The 18,714-nt window shown below is 43.8% G+C and overlaps 3 protein-coding genes across 3 annotated transcripts; 2 read left to right on the plus strand and 1 right to left on the minus strand.

Moving 5' to 3' along the window:
• Positions 1-5,632: 5,632 nt before the first annotated feature.
• On the plus strand, positions 5,633-6,052 carry LOC112110712 (histone H2A.J). Its single transcript, XM_026648997.2, has one exon. The coding sequence runs from the start codon at positions 5,646-5,648 to the stop codon at positions 6,033-6,035; it is 390 nt and encodes a 129-aa protein (XP_026504782.1). The 5' UTR covers positions 5,633-5,645; the 3' UTR covers positions 6,036-6,052.
• A 2,401-nt stretch (positions 6,053-8,453) lies between these two features.
• Positions 8,454-9,210, plus strand: LOC112124025 (histone H1). The gene has a single exon (XM_024222571.2). It carries the CDS (start codon positions 8,462-8,464, stop codon positions 9,113-9,115), a length of 654 nt encoding a protein of 217 aa, XP_024078339.1. The 5' UTR covers positions 8,454-8,461; the 3' UTR covers positions 9,116-9,210.
• Positions 9,211-11,055: 1,845 nt separating this feature from the next.
• Positions 11,056-11,559, minus strand: LOC112110715 (histone H2B 8). The gene has a single exon (XM_024205852.2). It carries the CDS (start codon positions 11,459-11,461, stop codon positions 11,081-11,083), a length of 381 nt encoding a protein of 126 aa, XP_024061620.1. The 5' UTR covers positions 11,462-11,559; the 3' UTR covers positions 11,056-11,080.
• Positions 11,560-18,714: the final 7,155 nt, after the last annotated feature.

The following is an 18,714-nucleotide window of genomic DNA, read 5'->3' on the forward strand; positions in this document are numbered from 1 at the left end:
CCCCTGGATGCTAGAAACACAAGTACTTGCTGAGCTGTTTTCAGTTAAGTCTGCAGCTTTGGGGGTGTGGTTTGGACCCTGGGTCTGTATTGAGACAGACATGGTAGCCTGCTCCAACAAGAGAGGGTTCTGGAGTCCCAAGTCACCAGAGAAAACAGGCTCAGAGGTAGTTTCAGCACATCAGGTGGTAGTCCCAAGGGGGTCTCTGTGACCAAACCCATCACACCACCGGCCACTGGGGTGCGTCCCAGAGAGGAGCACCCAGTGCCCAAGTGTTTGGAGACGGCACTGTCGACTTTGGCCTCACAGGGGGGACTGTCGAGTCTGGTGCCGTTGGACTCCATGGCCCAGGTCATCAAGGAGGTGGAATTGCCGTCCACTCCAGACACCTTTGAGGCCATGAGGGACTTCATTGCCCTGACAGCACCGAGGTCGCCCACCCTTTGCGCCAAGCCCCCGTTACCGCATCACGTGGCACCGTCTCGAGGCAAACTGGTGATGCTCCGTCCCTCGACTGATGGTGTCCCAGCACCACTCGGAGTCCTGGCGCCGGTCACAATCGCGGCATCCGTCGAACTTGCAGCACCGCTCCAGGTTGCGCCAGTGCTCCTGCTCGTGACTCCGATCCTCAGGGCGATCCCCATTGTGTAGCAGGTCCTGCTCCCGACGCTGGTCATTCCGGCACTGATCAGGAACCCCCTGCAGATCCAGAGTGTGGCACCGCTCCCCACCCTCACGGCACCGCTCACCAGGCCAGCTCCGCTTGGCACCACCCTGGCCCTCGTGGTCTTGGTCTCTGTTTTCGGACTTGGAAACAAGGTCTAGATACTCGGAATGGGGCTGGCACTGGTTGGGCTGGGGAAGGCCTGAGGTGGGAGCCGGGCCGTGGCTGGCGCAGTGGCGGGGACCAGCACAGTGGCCATTTTGGACCCCATGGACCCTAAAGGTTCCCGGTTGGCAACCTCTGAACTGCATGTGCAGGAGGCTTTAGCCAGTCGCCCCACCCCTAGGGGTGCAAGGAGGGTACTGTTTCTCACTCCCCACAGAACCAACCCCAGTTCCTGAGCCTGATCCAGGTTTGCCTGGCCCAGGCAGCGAGACAGGATGGGAGCTCCCTAGAGAGCAAGAGGGTCAGGAGGACCCTATTCCCCCATTGGCCTCATTATCTTCCTCCCCGGCTGTGGTGGTTGCCAGCAGCTCTGGCTTGGGACTGCCCCCCATAGACAGCCACACCTCCAGGATCTCCTTCGCAAGGTGGCGCAAAACATGGGCCTGCAGGCCGAGGAGGTGGTGGAGTGGTTGACATCCTGGCCCTGGAAAGCCCATTGAGGGTGGTTCTACCCCTCATTAAGACCATACAGGCCAATGCTAAGACCATTTGGTAGACCCCAGCCTCCATCCCTCCCACTGTGAAGGGCTTGGAGAGAAGTATTTCATCCCATCTAAGTGGTACGAATACCTCTTCACACACCCACAGCCTTACTCGGTGGCGGTGGCTGCAGTGAACGAGAAGAAAAGGAAGGGGTAACAAGCCCCAGCACCTAAGTCCAAGGACACCAAGGGCCTGGACTTATTTGGGGTCAAAGTGTACTCTACGGGGGGTGCAACTCAGGATTGCCAACCAGCAGGCAACTCTGAGTAGATACAGCTTCAACTCCTGGAACTCGATGCTCAAATTTAAGGAGCTGGTGCCAACTGGAGCTATAGTGGAGGAGGACAAGGCAGTGGCACGGGCCCTTTTACAGGCCTCACTGGATGCTGCAGACTCAGTGGTGCCCACCTTGTCCTCCAGTATCGCCCTGAGGCATAGCTCATGGCTGCAGCCTCATGTCTCCTGCCTGAGGTTCAACAGACAATGCAGGCCTACCTTTTGATGGGGCAGGTCTGTTCGCAGAGAAGACTGACTCTAGGCTCCATAGCCTAAAGGACTCCAGGGCTACCATGAAATCCTTGGGTATGCACAGCCCGGCAACCCAACGCAAACATTTCAGGTCTCAGCAGCAATCCTATCCTCCTCTGCTGAGGCAGGATTTTTATAGGAGAAGGGGTAGGAATGGCCTGGCCCTTCTAACCCCCTGTCTGAACCAGGGCTCAACTAAACCATCGTCGGGTTCCAAACAGGCCCTTTGAAGGGGTGCCCGAGGACAGTGCACCAGCCTCACTTCCGCATCCTTCCCCGTCCTTTTTGAATCGTTTGTCCCACTTCTACCATGCTTGGTCCCAAATAACTTCGGACCGCTGGGTCCTCCGTATGGTGGCAGTGGGATATTCTTTCCAGTTCTGCTCCTGCCCTCCCTCTTCAGGGACCCCCTCACGAGCAACTCCTTATCCAGGAGATGCAGGCGCTCCTTGGTATGGGAGCAGTGAAGGAGGTTCCTCAGTAGCATGTCTCCTTTCTCTACCAGCTATGCTATTTACCAGTTATTTAATATATTACAAGTCAAAATCTCCCACTCATCACATTTCCTCCTCCCCCATATCTCCTTTAGTGTATCCCAAGTCACTTTTTTTTTTAAACAGGATTTGCTATCTTCCTAAATAGTCAACATTTTGGAGCTCTCTAAGGGGGGAAGGAATGCATTACAAAGCTGAGGAGCACTTATGGAGAATGTCCCCCCAAACTCCTTATCTTATAGACCAACAGATCTCCAGCTTGAATGCCTCCTCTGTTCTCAGTTGCGGCAACATGACATCAGAGAGAAGTGATCCCTCATAAAGGGAGGTGCCTGTCCTTTTAAGGTTTCATTACAACAAACAGAAACTTCACGTCAAGGTGTATAGGCCACCAGTGCAAAACTGGAACACTGGTGTCATGTGCGCATTGTGAATTAACCTGGTTAACAATTGAGTTACCACAATCTGCACAAGTTTCAGTTCACAAATGGATTTAAGGTGTAGCCCTATGGAGAGTGCATTGGAAAAGTCCATCTAAAAGGTGCCCAAAGCATGGGTTATGGAAGGGAGGTCTGCATGTAAAAGGTCACAACTAGAGCTGTATGAGAATGGGATTTTCTGTTCCATGAAAAGAAAAAAATTTTTTGGGGGGGGGAGATATTTCTGTAGTGAAACATCAACAAATTTTGGATTTTTTTCATGGAATGGCTGCTCAGCTGCCTGCCCTCCACGATGGCTTCCAGAGCATCTGGGCTTTTCAGTGGTCTACCAGATAGGCTGCTGAGGAACCAGGGCCTTGATGCCCTGGGAACTTGCGCTTCTGGGCTCTCTGCTTCTCATCAGGTGAGCTGCCAAGGAGCCAGACAGGAAATCAGGCAGGTTTCCATGGCAGTGTTAATCAGAAACCTGCCTTTTTTTCCATCAGAATTTTGACAACATTGACACACTCACCCACAAAGGTTGAATTTTAATAAATTGGCATTTTCTGATAGAAAAATGTTTGATCAGAAAATTTCCAACCAGCTCTAGTAACAACCCATGGACTAGATTCAGATAGGAAAACAAAATAGAACAGCCAACCAACCAGCCAAAATCACCTCAAACCAAACTTCCTGGCCACTGCCACTATTTGGTCATCTTAATGTGGCTGGACATCTAACAATGCTTTTCTTGGGCATCTAGGGAAATGGGCAGTGACGTCAATGTACTGTTTAATTCATGAAAGTTACTAATAAAACCATCAGTTTCCACCTCAAATATAGGATGAGATGCTCACCCTTGTGTGTGTTACTGAGATCTGGCTGGCTGAAACAAATAGTGATTTGGCATAGCTCTGTCCAACAGCATAGTCACTTCAAATTAATTTGCTGAAGGGCCAGGGAAGGGGAATGGCTTTACTATTTGAATTAGACCTTGGGATTAGGGGTGTTTCACTCTGAAGGTGGATTCATTGAGGTGTTTGAGAGTACTTTGAGAGTTCCAGGACAAATTTAATTTAAGAATTACATACTATCCCCTTTTGACCCTCAGGATTTCAGTCAAATCTAATTGAGTTGTTTACAGGCCTGAGGAAGCTGCAAATTATTAATCATTATTTAAAATGCATTTTGTGGTAGCATCTAAACACCTCAGTCAAGCCATGTCCCCATTGTGGTAAACATATCAGAAATGACAGTCTCTTTCTCAAAGACCATTACTGTGCTCAGTAATTTCACTATCTGTGCTGCTGCTAACTCTTATATGTTGCTCTTAAACCACATATGGTAGCTTCCATAACAATGAAGATCCTCTCCCAGGTGGTTTCTGACTCAGATTTGGTTGATGGCTAATACTCATGGTGGGACTGGAAATACTGAATACAGGGGGTAACAGTGATGACATCTTTATCATGGGCAGATCATTACAACTGGGCTGAGGTTAGGGTCTCCGTTTGCTCCAACTTGAGGTGCTGAACCTGTTTAATGGTTCTCTTTTAGGGTCAGATTTTGATAGCCTTACACCTGGACAAGTCCTACTGAAGTCAATTGGACTTGCATAGTTAGATATTTTTCATTTTGTCTAATGGTATCACAAACTGTTCCTCAGAGACTGATAGACCATCAGGGCCGGCTCCAGGCACCAATGCAGCAAGCAGGTGCTTGGGGCGGCCAACAGCAAGGGGCGGCACGTCCAACTCTTCCGCAGCAATTCGGCGGCAGGTCCCTCATTCCCTCTCGGAGCGAAGGACTAGCTGCTGAAGAACGAAGTGGCGGTAGAGCTGCCGCCGAATTGCCGCCGATCGCAATCGTGGCTTTTTTCCCCCCCCTTCCTGCTTGGGGCGGCAAAAACGCTAGAGACGGCCCTGTAGACCGTATTAGGTTCCAGAACATACAAAGGGATAATGTTGTCTAGCCTTGACCAGTGTAAAACTTAACCTGGATGATTTGTTTCCGGAGTAACATACTCTTATTTGGTTATTTATTTAAAAAAACATTCCTAAAAAGATATACATTATTGCTATTGACGACAAATTGTTTACACTTCTTCTAAATAGCTGTACATTTTTGCTACCAAAGAATGGCTACTGAGCTTTCCTCACAGCAATGGTATTTTGACTGTATACGTTTTAGACAGAGATATTTTCAGCCAATAAAATAAAATAAAATACATGCTAAGTGTGAAATTATACTTGGATCTTTTGGTAAGATGTTAAAAAGACATTAATTATCCCCTTTTTATTCACGTGGGGGCAAGCAGCAAACTAAATACAAGTATCTCATTTATGGCAAGATTCATAAAAAACATTCTACTCTGTTCTTTTAATCATGCTTGAATCAATTTTATAATTAACTAAATATCCCACCACACCGATGTGGAACGACCAGTTATTACTTCTGCAGCCAGAAAAGCATTAAAATATTCTAGGAGATACATATTCAAAAGAAAATCCTCACGTTTACAAGACAGGTTAATCAATTGTCACTACTGAAGGAAATGTGGATCGAGCAAGACAGCCTCTGGGAAATGCAGGAAGGGAAGGGGGCGTGGAGGGAGGAAAGGTGAAACTAGAGGCACTACTGCCTAGCCATTGGTCAGATTCAGATCCGCATCACCATTGGTTGAACAGACCATGTTCATTTTTTAGCCAATCACAAATTACATTAGCAGTCATACGGACAGGATAAAAGGACAGAAATCGGGGCGCTATTACGCGGCCTCGGTAGCGTTATAACATTGCGTGCGTGGTAGTTGTTGCTAGAGAGCGAATTACAATGTCAGGCCGAGGAAAGCAGGGCGGTAAGGTGCGGGCTAAGGCGAAGTCTCGCTCCTCGCGGGCTGGGCTGCAGTTCCCGGTGGGCCGTGTGCACCGCCTGCTCCGCAAAGGCAATTACGCTGAGCGGGTGGGGGCTGGAGCCCCGGTCTATATGGCCGCGGTGCTGGAATATCTGACCGCTGAGATTCTGGAGCTGGCTGGCAACGCTGCTCGGGATAACAAGAAAACCAGGATCATCCCCCGTCACCTGCAGCTCGCCATCCGTAACGACGAGGAGCTCAACAAACTGCTTGGGAAAGTCACGATCGCTCAAGGGGGTGTTTTGCCCAATATCCAGGCTGTGCTGTTGCCCAAGAAAACCGAAAGTCATAAAGCCAAAAGCAAATGAAACTGACCAAGAAGAAAGGTGAACACTTCAACTTCAGCACTAACCAAAGGCTCTTTTCAGAGCCACCTACTGTTTCATGAAAAGAGTTGCATGTCATCAAACAGAAGGAGCAGCCCTGTTTGTTAAATAGAAAACTCCCCATTTAGTATGGCTCGTCAAAAAACTTAAGCATTTATTACTGATTCTCTCCTTCCCCCCCATTACTTTTCATGAGTAATGAAAGCCCCTTTGGGGGAGGGGAAACCAGGCGTCAAGCCTTTGTTTTTCCAGGTTCCATAAATATCGATGGGGCAAAACAGATTATAAACTGTGTGTGTGTGTGTGTGTGTGTGTGTGTGTGTGTGTGTGTGATATATATATATATATATATATCATAGTAAACCAACGAGAAAAATAAATACCAATTCAATAGAAACAAGTGATTATGGTGAATTCTATGTTGAATCCATCCTGTTTGACTATATAATTTTTTTTAATGTTGCTGTGACAAATAACAATTTTACCCAAGTTATCTCATCTGCCTTGGTTTTTTTTATGCTCATATTTAAAGAACTGTCTCCCAAATATTGATTGGTCCATTTGAACCCAAAATAATAATGAAACTCTAATTCCTTTAAAAGGGGGTCTCAAATTCCTCAGGTACATAGAACAGTTTTTAACACGTTTAATTTCGAATATATATAACACATACTGGCTAACCCCATTCCCTCTGTAGTTTGGATACATTAAGGTTTGTGGGAGATTGAGGATATTGCCAGTTACTGATTGGTTAATTTGATATAACAAAAGATTTCGTCCCCATTTATGATTAGATGTTGCATATGAAACTGGTCTGTCGGTTCAAAAATGTCATAACTGGAAGGAAAAAGTAACAGGAAAAATACCTTTTTAAATGGCTTTTCTTGATTTAAAATCTAACCTAATATAGTACCATTAGGAATCACTTGTAACAACACAAGGTAAAACCTGTGATTTATTAAAGGGATGTGCCCTTGCCAATTATGGGAGAGCTCTGCATTTGATTTAATAATAAGGGAATGTTTTCTTCTGTTTCTTTCCCTGTGTGTGTTAGCGTTATTGTATAATTTTGTTCTCAAAATTTGCATCAAGCCTTTCTATCTTGTAAGAGAGATGTGTGATTGTTATTTCTATTTTAAATTGTTCCTCATTCATATAAATCCATCACTAACTGAACAATAATGTGTAATATGCAATGTTCTAGTCCTAAAGCAGTGGTTCTTCACACAGCCTCTGAGTGCGATCCCCCCTTATACATTAAAAGCACTTAATATATTTAACACCATTATAAATGCTGGGGCAAAGCAGGGTTTGGGGTGGAGGCTGACAGCTCACGACCCCCCATGTAATAACCTCGTGACCCCCTGAGGGGTCCCGACCCCCAGTTTGAGAACCCCTATGACCTAGAGCAAAGATAAATGTCAGTGACAATTTGCCCAAGTTTGTAATGTACAAGAATGAAAAGACTTTAGCAATAGCCATGCCCTTTAGACAATGGATTAGGATTTCAAAAGTTGGTTAGTGGATCAGTTCAGAAACGCAGTGTTGCGTTAATGAATGTTAATATTGTCTTCGTCGTCTAATAAAACCTCGCCAATAATTCTTCCACCTGAAGTTACTATGACCTTGTCTATTAGGATAATGAATGTTCCTGTAACACAGGAATAAGAGAGAACTAGCAGCTCTGTATTGTACACAGGGCAGCCGCACACTACGAACTGCTTTGCTTTAACAAGTCATCCACTTTTGGGGCACAAACAGTCCCTCACGGGACTTCACTCTGCTCCTCGCATTGTTCCATGGTTTGCTAATTTAACATTTCATGTTTTAAGGAGGGTAAAAGATTTTGGTCAAAGAAGCTAATTTCTAATCCATATTCAACGCTCAGGGACGAGTTTGTGTTACTTCCTTCTCTTTGAAATCAATTTACTATGAAAACATTGATTCAAATTTCTGGCTTTGAGCCTTGATTGGGAGAAGACCCTTTAAAGAATAACGTTTCATTACTTTGGAAATTTCATTGTACACGGTGCAGTTTTTATTTAGAAGGAAAAACAAAAGTTTCTCTCTCCAGAGGTCTCTCCAGGTCCAGGACTCGCGGTTTATTGACTCTTTTAAAACTCACCTTTTGTTTCTCCAACGGGAAACTCTACTGACTGAAAATACCCTCTTTCCCCTTCACCAGGCTATAAAGTGGGGGTGATTCGGTGGCGGATATACTGCAAAAAACACACTTTTTTGACTTCCAAGAAACACAAACTGAACGGGAAGAAGAGTACTTTCTGGCTTGCAGCTGGGCGGGCTCTTTAACGCACCAATCACAGAGTAGCTGTTCTCTATAAATACCAGGCATCTGACCTACTCTAGCCCAATTGTTTTCTTCTGATTCGTAGAAAACGTCTGCTAGAATGTCGGAAACTGCGCCTGTTGCCACTCCTGCTGTGTCCGCTCCTGGGGCAAAAACCTCCGCTAAAAAGCCGAAGAAGGCGGCAGGAGGCTCAAAAGCCCGCAAGGCTTCGGGTCCCAGCGTAACCGAGCTGATCACCAAGGCGGTGTCCGCTTCCAAGGAGCGCAAAGGGCTCTCCTTGGCCGCTCTTAAGAAGGCTCTGGCCGCCGGAGGGTACGATGTGGAGAAGAACAACAGCCGCATCAAGTTAGGACTGAAGAGCCTGGTGAGCAAGGGCACCTTGGTACAGACCAAAGGTACTGGTGCTTCTGGTTCCTTCAAACTCAACAAGAAGCCTGGCGAGATCAAGGAAAAGGTACCTAAGAAAAAGCCAGCGGCAAAGCCTAAGAAACCAGTTGCTAAGAAACCCGCCAGCGCCGCCAAGAAACCCAAAAAGGCTGCGGCCGTGAAAAAGAGCCCGAAAAAAGCCAAGAAACCAGCGGCTTCCGCGGCTAAGAAAGCGGCCAAGAGCCCGAAAAAGGCCAAGCCCGCCAAGCCCAAAAAGGCAGCTAAGAGCCCGGCTAAGGCCAAGGCGGTGAAGCCCAAGGCTGCCAAGCCCAAGCCAACCAAACCTAAAGCAGGTAAGGCTAAGAAGGCAGCGCCCAAGAAGAAGTAAAGCGGCTAGAAAAGGAAAATAGAGTCTAACTCGTGCAAACAAACCCAACGGCTCTTTTAAGAGCCACCCACCTTTTCCAAAAGGAGCTGAAACATTCGTGCCTTCACCGTAACAGCAGTAACAAATCTTTCCCCCTTTGTGACGAAACGTTGAAAGATTACAAAGTAACTTTTTAAAAGTTACTTTGTCATTTTTGGGGAAGCTAAGAGGAAATATTTTGTGGATACTAAGTATCGGGGTAGCCGTGTTAAGTCTGTATCTACAAAAACAAGGTGGCTGGTGGCACCTTAAAGACTAACAGATTTATTTGGGCATAAGCTTTCGTGGGTAAAAACCTCACTTTTTCAGATACATAGGAAGAAGTGGGGTTTTTACCCACGAAAGCTTATGCCCAAATAAATCTGTTAATCTTTAAGGTGCCACCAGACTCCTTGTTTTTGTGGATACTGTTTCTAATAGTTCCTCTTACTCCTCTTTGGAATACTTTCCCCCCCACCCCCGGTACGCTTTACGTGGTGCTCAGGTCATTCTTTGCTCTGTCTACATACAGAGGGGGACGGTAGGAGAGCTCTAGTGTGGGGACAAAGAGTAAATGTTTGGCTTAGAAACAATTACCTCACTGGCTGCGGGAAGCAGAACTAAATTGGTGGAGGGTTTGAAAAGCCCGCGCTGTGCAAGGATTGGTCCGTCTCCCGCCCTGCTTTTAAAGCCGGGCATCCTGCGCTGACATACACGTTTAAAATCTGACCAAGTATCTTGATGGGCGGAGGGTGCATGTGAGTCTTTCGTAGTTTTGTTTTCACTGTTGACTAATATACAGCGTGTTTAGCCTTTATCTTTTGTTATTCGCCCTCGCTACCAATCACCCCCCTTGTGCGTTAGCTATACCTTCTCCCGCTCAATGCCTGTGCCCGCCTAGTTAATATTAGAAGATCAAACCCGATAATGATGTAGTGAACCATCCTATTTATTAATTTAAATTATTTATTAAGAGGACACGTCGGGTGAAGAACCTTAGAATACCAAGGTTTTCAACACAGAAATTACGCATCACTGCACAACTGACTCAATCGAAGGTCACATCCACCACACAGACGATGAAATCCCTAGTACGTGCAATGCAGGCGTCCTTTCGGGAACAATACACATTTTACTGCACGGCATATGATTTTCACCAACCAGTTTTCACTGTGATACTCTAGACACGTTTCCTCAGTCGGGATTTACAACTGTTCAGCGTGCCTTGCAAGGATATTCTTTTCAGTAGGAGTGAGAACAGCTCCCCCCCCCCCCCCCGATTTTCCTAATGCTCAAAGATGCCGAAAACAGTCTCTATGCATTAGCTATAACTTTCAGAAAGTTATGAAACTGAGGACAATAGAATGTTTTGTTGGGCGTACATAGTAAATCTATACTAGGAGCTCTAATCAAAGCTATAGAGATTAAACTATCCTGAAATGTTTTTTTTTTAAACCTGCTCACAAGGCTCTGGGGAGTTCCTCAAATCAGGAACTGGAGGAAAATGAAATGTAATAAGTCAAGTCAGTTTAGACTTCAAATACCTTATTCTTATCCTTACTTACCTGCTTTACAATATTTCCACTATGATACACACTAGAGGACTAAGATCAAACACAAACCTGTAGCGCTAGGTTGACTTCGTGCTCCTTGGCGAGGGGTGGGGGTGACTTTTAGAAGGGAAGTTGGAGTACTCTTTAAAGCAATACACATTTAAACCATCCTATTTTAACCACCAAAGAAAATTAATAACTGAAGTAGAGCAAATAAAGCTTTAGTTTGTAGTAATGCTCTATTTAGGGTTTGTCTGAAAAGGAAATCCTACTTTTTCTATACACTAGCTATTCTGTGTAAATAGAAATAAAATAGTAATACAGCTCCTTCTTTGAGAAGGTGGGTGGCTCTTAAAAGAGCCTTTGGGTTATAGCTGAAAAAAAATCTGAAAGTTTACTTGGAACTAGTGTACTTTGTGACAGCCTTGGTGCCCTCAGACACCGCATGTTTGGCCAGCTCCCCCGGCAAAAGCAGGCGCACAGCGGTCTGGATCTCCCGGGAAGTGATGGTCGAGCGCTTGTTGTAATGCGCCAAACGAGACGCTTCCCCAGCGATACGTTCGAAGATGTCGTTTACAAAGGAGTTCATGATCCCCATAGCCTTAGAGGAGATACCGGTGTCAGGATGAACTTGCTTCAATACCTTGTACACGTAGATAGAGTAACTCTCCTTCCTAGTCTTTCTCCTTTTCTTATCCCCTTTCTTCTGAGTCTTGGTCACAGCTTTCTTAGAACCCTTTTTAGGGGCAGGGGCAGATTTTGCCGGCTCTGGCATGGTAGCAGTTTACGTTCGCAGTATAACTCAAGAACAATAGCATACTGATAGCACAGCTACCCTAGTATTTATAGGGAGCGTATGCAAATGAGTAGCTTTTGCTGTCTGACTTCCTATTTGATATAAGAAACAAATGGTGTCAGCACCGACACATTGGTCAGCTTCAGATACTATGTCACCATTGGTTGTTGGTTTTTTTCCAGCCAATCAAAAAGCAATTTACCAACCAATAGTTGGAAGCAGTACTTGCAAATGTTTCACTGTAGGTCAATCTCAAATAGCTTTTAAAACTGTAAAGCTATAGCCAAAGTCGAATTCAGTAATGGCTTATAGCTGTTTATATTATGGGGGGACACAAATCCCTGTAGACATTACTCTCAGTCCCCTAGGATCATTGGAATCTACTCCTAAATTGTAATTAAACTAAAAAAAAAAATCAGGATCTTTATCTATTAAAGGTACAAATTATACAAGTGCACTCTAAATAGTGCATTTGTGAAAAGTCATTATAAAGTTCCATATTTGTTTATCAATATTCTTGAGGTTAAATTAATGCAGTCTACAGATTATTTTTTAAAATTGTGTTTCCATCTCTCCTCCCCCACTCTATCCTTAATACTTGCTAGTGGGATCCAAAATTCACCTTGATTCTTTCCTTGTTTGCCATCACTAGTAATTATATGTTCTTACAGGCCAAATCTGTGGCTTCAGTTGTAGCTGCACATCCCCCTTGTAGGCTCATGAAATCACACAATTATAACTGTGATCAGAATTTGGAGATGACGTAGCACAAGAGCAATTAAGGAAATAATTTGGACTGTGCAGTATTCATTATTGTTGATGATCATTGAGAAGAAAAAACAAAACTATAAAAACAGTTTTTCAGAATGAATGATGAATTTAAAGTAGTGGCAGTTGGCTTAAAAAAATTGTAAACTGAACAAATTTGATGTGGAAATATTTGAGATGCAATAAATATGGAAATCCTTTATAAGAACAATAGGTGAAGGTTAAAATTACAAAATGATACTATAATGAGGACCACAGGGGTCTGCCTGTGTGCAACTCATTGCAGGACCAACAAGCCAGAGAATATCTGGCTCTATTGAAGTCAATGAGTTTTTGGCTTTGACTTCAATGGGGCCAGAATTTCACACTTCATCCCGCAAAGACAAAATGCTTAATGATATGCTTTCCTATTGACTTCTTTAAAAAGCAACAGAGGGTCCTGTGGCACCTTTAAGACTAACAGAAGTATTGGGAGCATAAGCTTTCATGGGTAAGAACCTCACTTCTTCAGATGTAAGTCTTGCATCTGAAGAAGTGAGGTTCTTACCCACGAAAGTTTATGCTCCCAATACTTCTGTTAGTCTTAAAGGTGCCACAGGACCCTCTGTTGCTTTTTACAGATTCAGACTAACACGGCTACCCCTCTGATACTATTGACTTCTTGTGATTGAAATTAAACATATCCCATGTGCTTTCAGGATACTGGCTTAGTTAGCTCACACTTGGTATTTTCTTTTGTTTTACATGAACTGTGTGTGTCACATAAAACAAAGTTAATTTCAGGACCTCTAGATATTACTAATCAAAATGTAAATGTATTTATTGACATCTAACCAGGGTAGCTGTGATAATAAAAATAACGTGTAAATTCAACATTGAATAATAATATTATTATGAATAAGAAAATGTAATGATTTAATACAATAATCAAAGTATCTTCAAAGAGGACATCTATATTTTTATTATAGAATTGTGGGGAGTTGATTTTATACAAATATATATTCTTTAATGAGTCATTCTAAACCATAGTTGGGTGTTGTTATCCTACATTTTCAAATCCAAAGGTTAGAGCCATTCCAATTTTCAGTCAAGTGCTGTAGCAATAGGTTAGTCTATTTTATCGACTTTCTCTACATTATGAATTATGCTTAAATTGCTTAATAAAACCCACTGCTGTTTGGTTCATTTGTTTACATTTAGCAAACAGAAACTGCAGTGATCTAACATTATTATTGGACTATGCAAATTTTCCTTTCTTCCACCCAAGTTTTCTAGAAAACTGTTTTTTCCTTAACCACAGTAAATGCTCATTGCCTAGAGATCATTAGTAATTCATGTTCATGATGCAGTCATTTAAAGGAAGCGGGGGTTTGTCAAAATCACTCACCTATAGCCTAACTCATTTCCAGCTGAACTCAATAGAAAGGGATTTTTATTACCAGTTATTGCAGTTAGGCCACATCTCAGTGCTTGTGAGGAAAATCCCACCCTAAAATCCTTAAGTGATGTTATCAAACCAATATGGAGTGAAAAATCTATTTACAAACTGAGTTTACTGTTTCCATCACCTTTCTTTTTTTAAATTTATATAGTTTACAACGTCTATTAGGATTTTCTAGAACTTCATCCTGAAAACACTTGTGTTTAGTTTTCATATAAATAATACCATTTACTTCATAAAGCTTTTTGTTTAGTGCCTTGTTTTGAAAGAGAATTTAAAGATATATCATAAATGTGTCTGAAGAAGGCATTATGTGGTGATACCACCCAAAATTGTAAGAAATGCTGAGAAACATAACTTCTGCCTCTTAAATTAAGGGCTGAGAAAGCTTCTGTGAAAGTTTTCTGCTGATGCAAGGAAAACAGGGACAACAAGATTAAAAATTAGAAAATGCACAAAGAAAATGTGATGCTAACAAATTATACGACAAATATATTTTATTTTAAAAAACAAATTTTTAGGACACCTATCTCCACCTCTGGTTATATTTACTTCTATGTTTATACTGTAAACTCTTAGGAATTATATAAATAATCCATCACTATTTTGATGATCTGTAAATATTAAATACATTTTTAAATGAAATCACTATTTTCAAAGGTGAAAGACAAGTGGGATTTAACAAACAAAATTAACAAGAAAACCAAGCAAGCAAGCAAACAAACTTCCCTGGGCTCTTTATATAATGAATACTATATAATAATAAGGCAATAAATCCCCTCCCCAACTCTTTCTATTCCACATTTTTTTAAATTACTCTTCTAGGTCACATTGTTGCAACTGGAAAAGAACAAATGGGGGGCGGGGAATCAACAACAACAAAAAAGCAGAGATAAAGAAAAGTAAAAGTGCTGTATATTTCATGACTGATTTCAAGAAAATCATTATCACCTGTGATTTGTGGTGATCAGCAGCCAAATGCTACTCTGGGAGTGGGCCCAGTTTGCCATCCCTCTCACCTGTGGGGTGGGTTTTACCTTGTGTGACTCTGCCTTGCTGTGCCAATCTAGTTGGTTCATGCCCTGGGCCCATCACTGCTCCAGCAGGGCAGTGTGGTGGCTGGACTGATCACCGTGATCTGGAGCTCGGTCTGACACTCCTTAGCTTGGTTCTTGCTTCTGGTACAGAGTCCCCTTCTATTCCCCTATGGTTGTGATCTCTCCCTCATCTCCTCTGGGACACTAGCCATTCTTGCAGCCTGACTATGCGCAACATAGCAACTGACATTTTTGGAAGTGAAAATGGAAACCTTCATTCACTGGCAATAGGTGGTATGTCTGGTGTTGATGCTTCTGGTGACTTTATCCCTCTGAGATGTGGTCTGATACAATGAGAAATCTATTGAGGAGTGTCCCCCGTCCAAATATAATATTCACTCAGGGTCCTTTCCTACAGCAGTTTAATGGGTTGAAGCCCTGCTTCAGCCTTATAAACTTTAGATAGGGGTTTGCACATTTATAGCTATATTAAAGCAAACCCCTAACTGGAGCACAGGGGGAGGAGTCTTTGTCCATGAGAATGCATTTTACATTCTAATGTACAATACAAGCTAGGGGAAGACAATAATCTGCTATTAGAAGGCAAATGACTATTCCCACACCTGTCTGAACCCCACGCTTCCCAAGGGAAGCCAAGACAATGCGGGTATGAATAGATCATCTAGTGAAAGGTGCTTGAAAAACCCTGTGAAAACTGTACACTAAACAGACACTGGTGTGAGATGCGGGAAGGGGTTTGCATGTGAGGCGGTGCAGAACTCTGGTTTTTAGTTTACATTGTCTGATGTAATGTCTCAAGAGAGACTTCTCCTTGCTTACAGAGCTAAAGCGACTTTGCTCTCCAGTAAGGAGCCACCTCTATATTAGCATCTCTGTCATGCTGGAAATATGGTTGTGACAGTGTAACCCATAAGGCTTTATGGGGAGGGGGTGCTTATAAATGTATGTATGACATAACTGGAATATGTTTGGTGCTGCCTGTGCCAGGTAACATATCTCCGTAAAGGTTATGGTCTACTATATCTATTCATCCTATTTGTACATATATATATCATTTTCTACTTGAGGTTAAGAATATGGTCTGTATGCTTGCTTGGTTTCTAAGTAAGCTTTGGGAGGCATTTGGTCAGCTTCTTTAGGAAGGAATTCGCCAGGTTAAGTACCTGATCAGGAAACACTTGGGGAACAATGCATCTTGGAATGCTCCAATCCACATAAGAAGTCTTCCTGGAGACATGCAAGATACCATGTGGACAATGGCTTCAGCCTGTAAAGACTGAGTCATGCAGGGACATGTGACTTGCCCAGGTGACTCCAGAACTCCATCTTGGAGCTGGACTTTGCATAGGAGGGAGGAGGGGGGTCTCCTCCCACAAGAGAGAGTCTATTTAACCCTGGGGGAGACCCCTCCATTTTGTCTTCAGCTGGCTAAAGAAGGAGCCTCTCCACCCCCCCAGGATACTTGAAGGAAACTGAAACAAAAGACAGTAACTACAGGGGTTGTGAAAGATTGCTGGACCCAGGCTAAAGGGAGATTAGCCTGTAAAAGGGAGCATTCTGGAACTGGTGAGGAACTTATCTGTATTTAGTTTGATTAGACATAGATTTGCGTATTTTATTTTATTTTGCTTGTGACTTACTTTGTTCTGTCTGTTACTACTTGGAACCACTTAAATCCTACTATTTGTATTTAATAAAATCACTTTTTATTTAGTAATTTACTCAGAGTATGTATTAATACCTGGGGGAGCAAACAACTGTGCATATCTCTCTATCTGTGTTATAGAGGGCAAACAACTTATGAGTTTGCCCTGCATAAGCTTTATGCAGGGTAAAACGGATTTATCTGGGTTTAGACCCCATTGGGAGTTGGGCATCTGAGTGCTAAAGACAAACACACTCCTGTGAGCTGTTTTTGGGTAAACTTGCAGCTTTGGGACAAGTGATTCAGACCCTTGGTCTGTGTTGGAGCCAGACAGGAGTGTCTGACTCAGCAAGACAGGGTGCTGGAGTCCTGAGCTGGCAGGGAAAACAGGAGCAGGGGTAGTCTTTGCACATTAGGTGGCAGCTCCCAAGGGGGTTTCTGTGATCCAACCCGTCACAATGGTTAAACATGGTAGCTCCTGATGTCCTCTGTCTCTCTGTGCTCATGAGACACTAAGCCATGTCTCCAACGCATGATAAGGCGCAGCCTTCAGCTTTGCAGGCCTGTAGTCTTGTCTGTAAATGGGAGAATCTAAAGTAGAATCCCCTGAGCCAGATGGCCTAACTGGGTCCTCAAGACAAGGCATTAGTGAAGGTGGGAGTTTAACCCCTTCTCCCCCCTTCCCTGCCAGTGTCTGGATTATTAGATTATGCTTTAAAAGGTTTTTAAATGTGTCCATCTCTGTCCTTGCATACCAGTCCTGTTCAAGCACATTGGTCAGTGCCAATGCACAATTCTTCCAGGGAGATGGGTGTTTCATGTACCCACAGACTGGTTCCACTGTGAGAGCACCAGTCACTCACTGCATGAACTGAACACTCTTTACAGTGGGGAAAATAGCTCAATTTTGGAATTTCTTCCATATCACTCCTGGTGTGCCCTCAAATGGGCATCGGGAGTGCAGACCTTGTGCTGAGCTGAGCAGAACCACCCTGGGAAGGAATCCTACTTGCCCTAAACGGTCCATATTTGTGACGTGCACATTGTATTCTGAACAGAGGCTTGTCTGACGTCCCTGACAGGAACTGGAATATACTTAACTCCTCTTGGTGGAAAGATTTAAGTGCAGGACACCAGGGTTTAGGTTATCTCATTTTTTACCCTGTGGAAGTGAGAGATTTTCTTCCTAGCATGGGACACAGCAGCCTTTACAGGGAGGGGAAGGAATTAGGCATTATCCTATAGGAACCACCCTGCCAATACACTTGATGTGGTGCTAGCTGGGGTTTGAGGTCCCTTCTCATCTCAACACCTGAAAGAGAGAGGGATGCTAGTGGGTGAGTGGAGGTGCACAGAGAGCTTTCTAGTGTGATTGGCTCCCTGTGCAGTGGGGGGCCCAAAAACTGGCAAAGGATCAGTGGAGTGGGAGTGACTGTGGTTATCTGTTTCCCCATAGGAACCTTGAATGTATTTTGAATAATAAAGGTGCTGCCTGGTTAAAACTCATACACATGTCCTTGTTTTCTTCCCCGTGGGAAGCACACCAAATGAATGAATTGGGGAGGGGGGAACCAAAACCAACTAACAAACAAAACCACCACCTCCCCAAGATGGAAACAAAGGAAAAAGAAAAGTAAAACAGTGCTGTATTTCATGACTGACTGTGAGAAAACCTTTATCACTTGTGATTTGCAGAGATCAGCAAACCAAAGACAACCTGTTACTATGTAGTTCTTTAATTACCGTGTGTACCTGGGCAAATATACATAGATTGCATAATTTTCGGTAGATTTGGGTATTTTTCCCTGTACGTTGGTCCAAGTAAGTAAAACCCAAGCTCCTACAAAATCACACACATACACTCTTTGTGCCCACTTTATAAGTTAAAAGAAATGCTACCGATCTTTCCCACACACTCCCGCAACTCGTTTTGTGAAACAGATTAATGGATTTCATAGACTCATAGAACAGGAAGGTACCTCGAGCGGTCATCTACTCCAGTCCCCTGCACTCAGGAGAGGAGTCGGGTTTTCTGAGTGCCCTTTCTGTAAACATTCAAATCAGTAGTCACACCGTGGCAGCGACATCATTCACATTAGGTGAGGAGACAGAATAAAGAACGAACATACGTGCCCAGCCTCGTCACTTTTGATTAGATCTGAATGTAGCAGATTTTAAACCCTCCTCTGTTCAAGCTTTGGAAAATGGCGACGAATGTCGGGGAGGCGGAGAGGGAGGCATCTGTCAGGGAACCCGATTGGTCATATTTTGCCGCAGATTCCTACTTGAAATTGGGGGGGGGGGGGGGGGGGGGGGGGGG

Source organism: Terrapene carolina, unplaced genomic scaffold, assembly GCF_002925995.2.
Source record: "Terrapene carolina triunguis isolate 2854851 unplaced genomic scaffold, T_m_triunguis-2.0 Scaffold68, whole genome shotgun sequence".
Lineage (NCBI taxonomy): Eukaryota > Metazoa > Chordata > Testudines > Emydidae > Terrapene > Terrapene triunguis.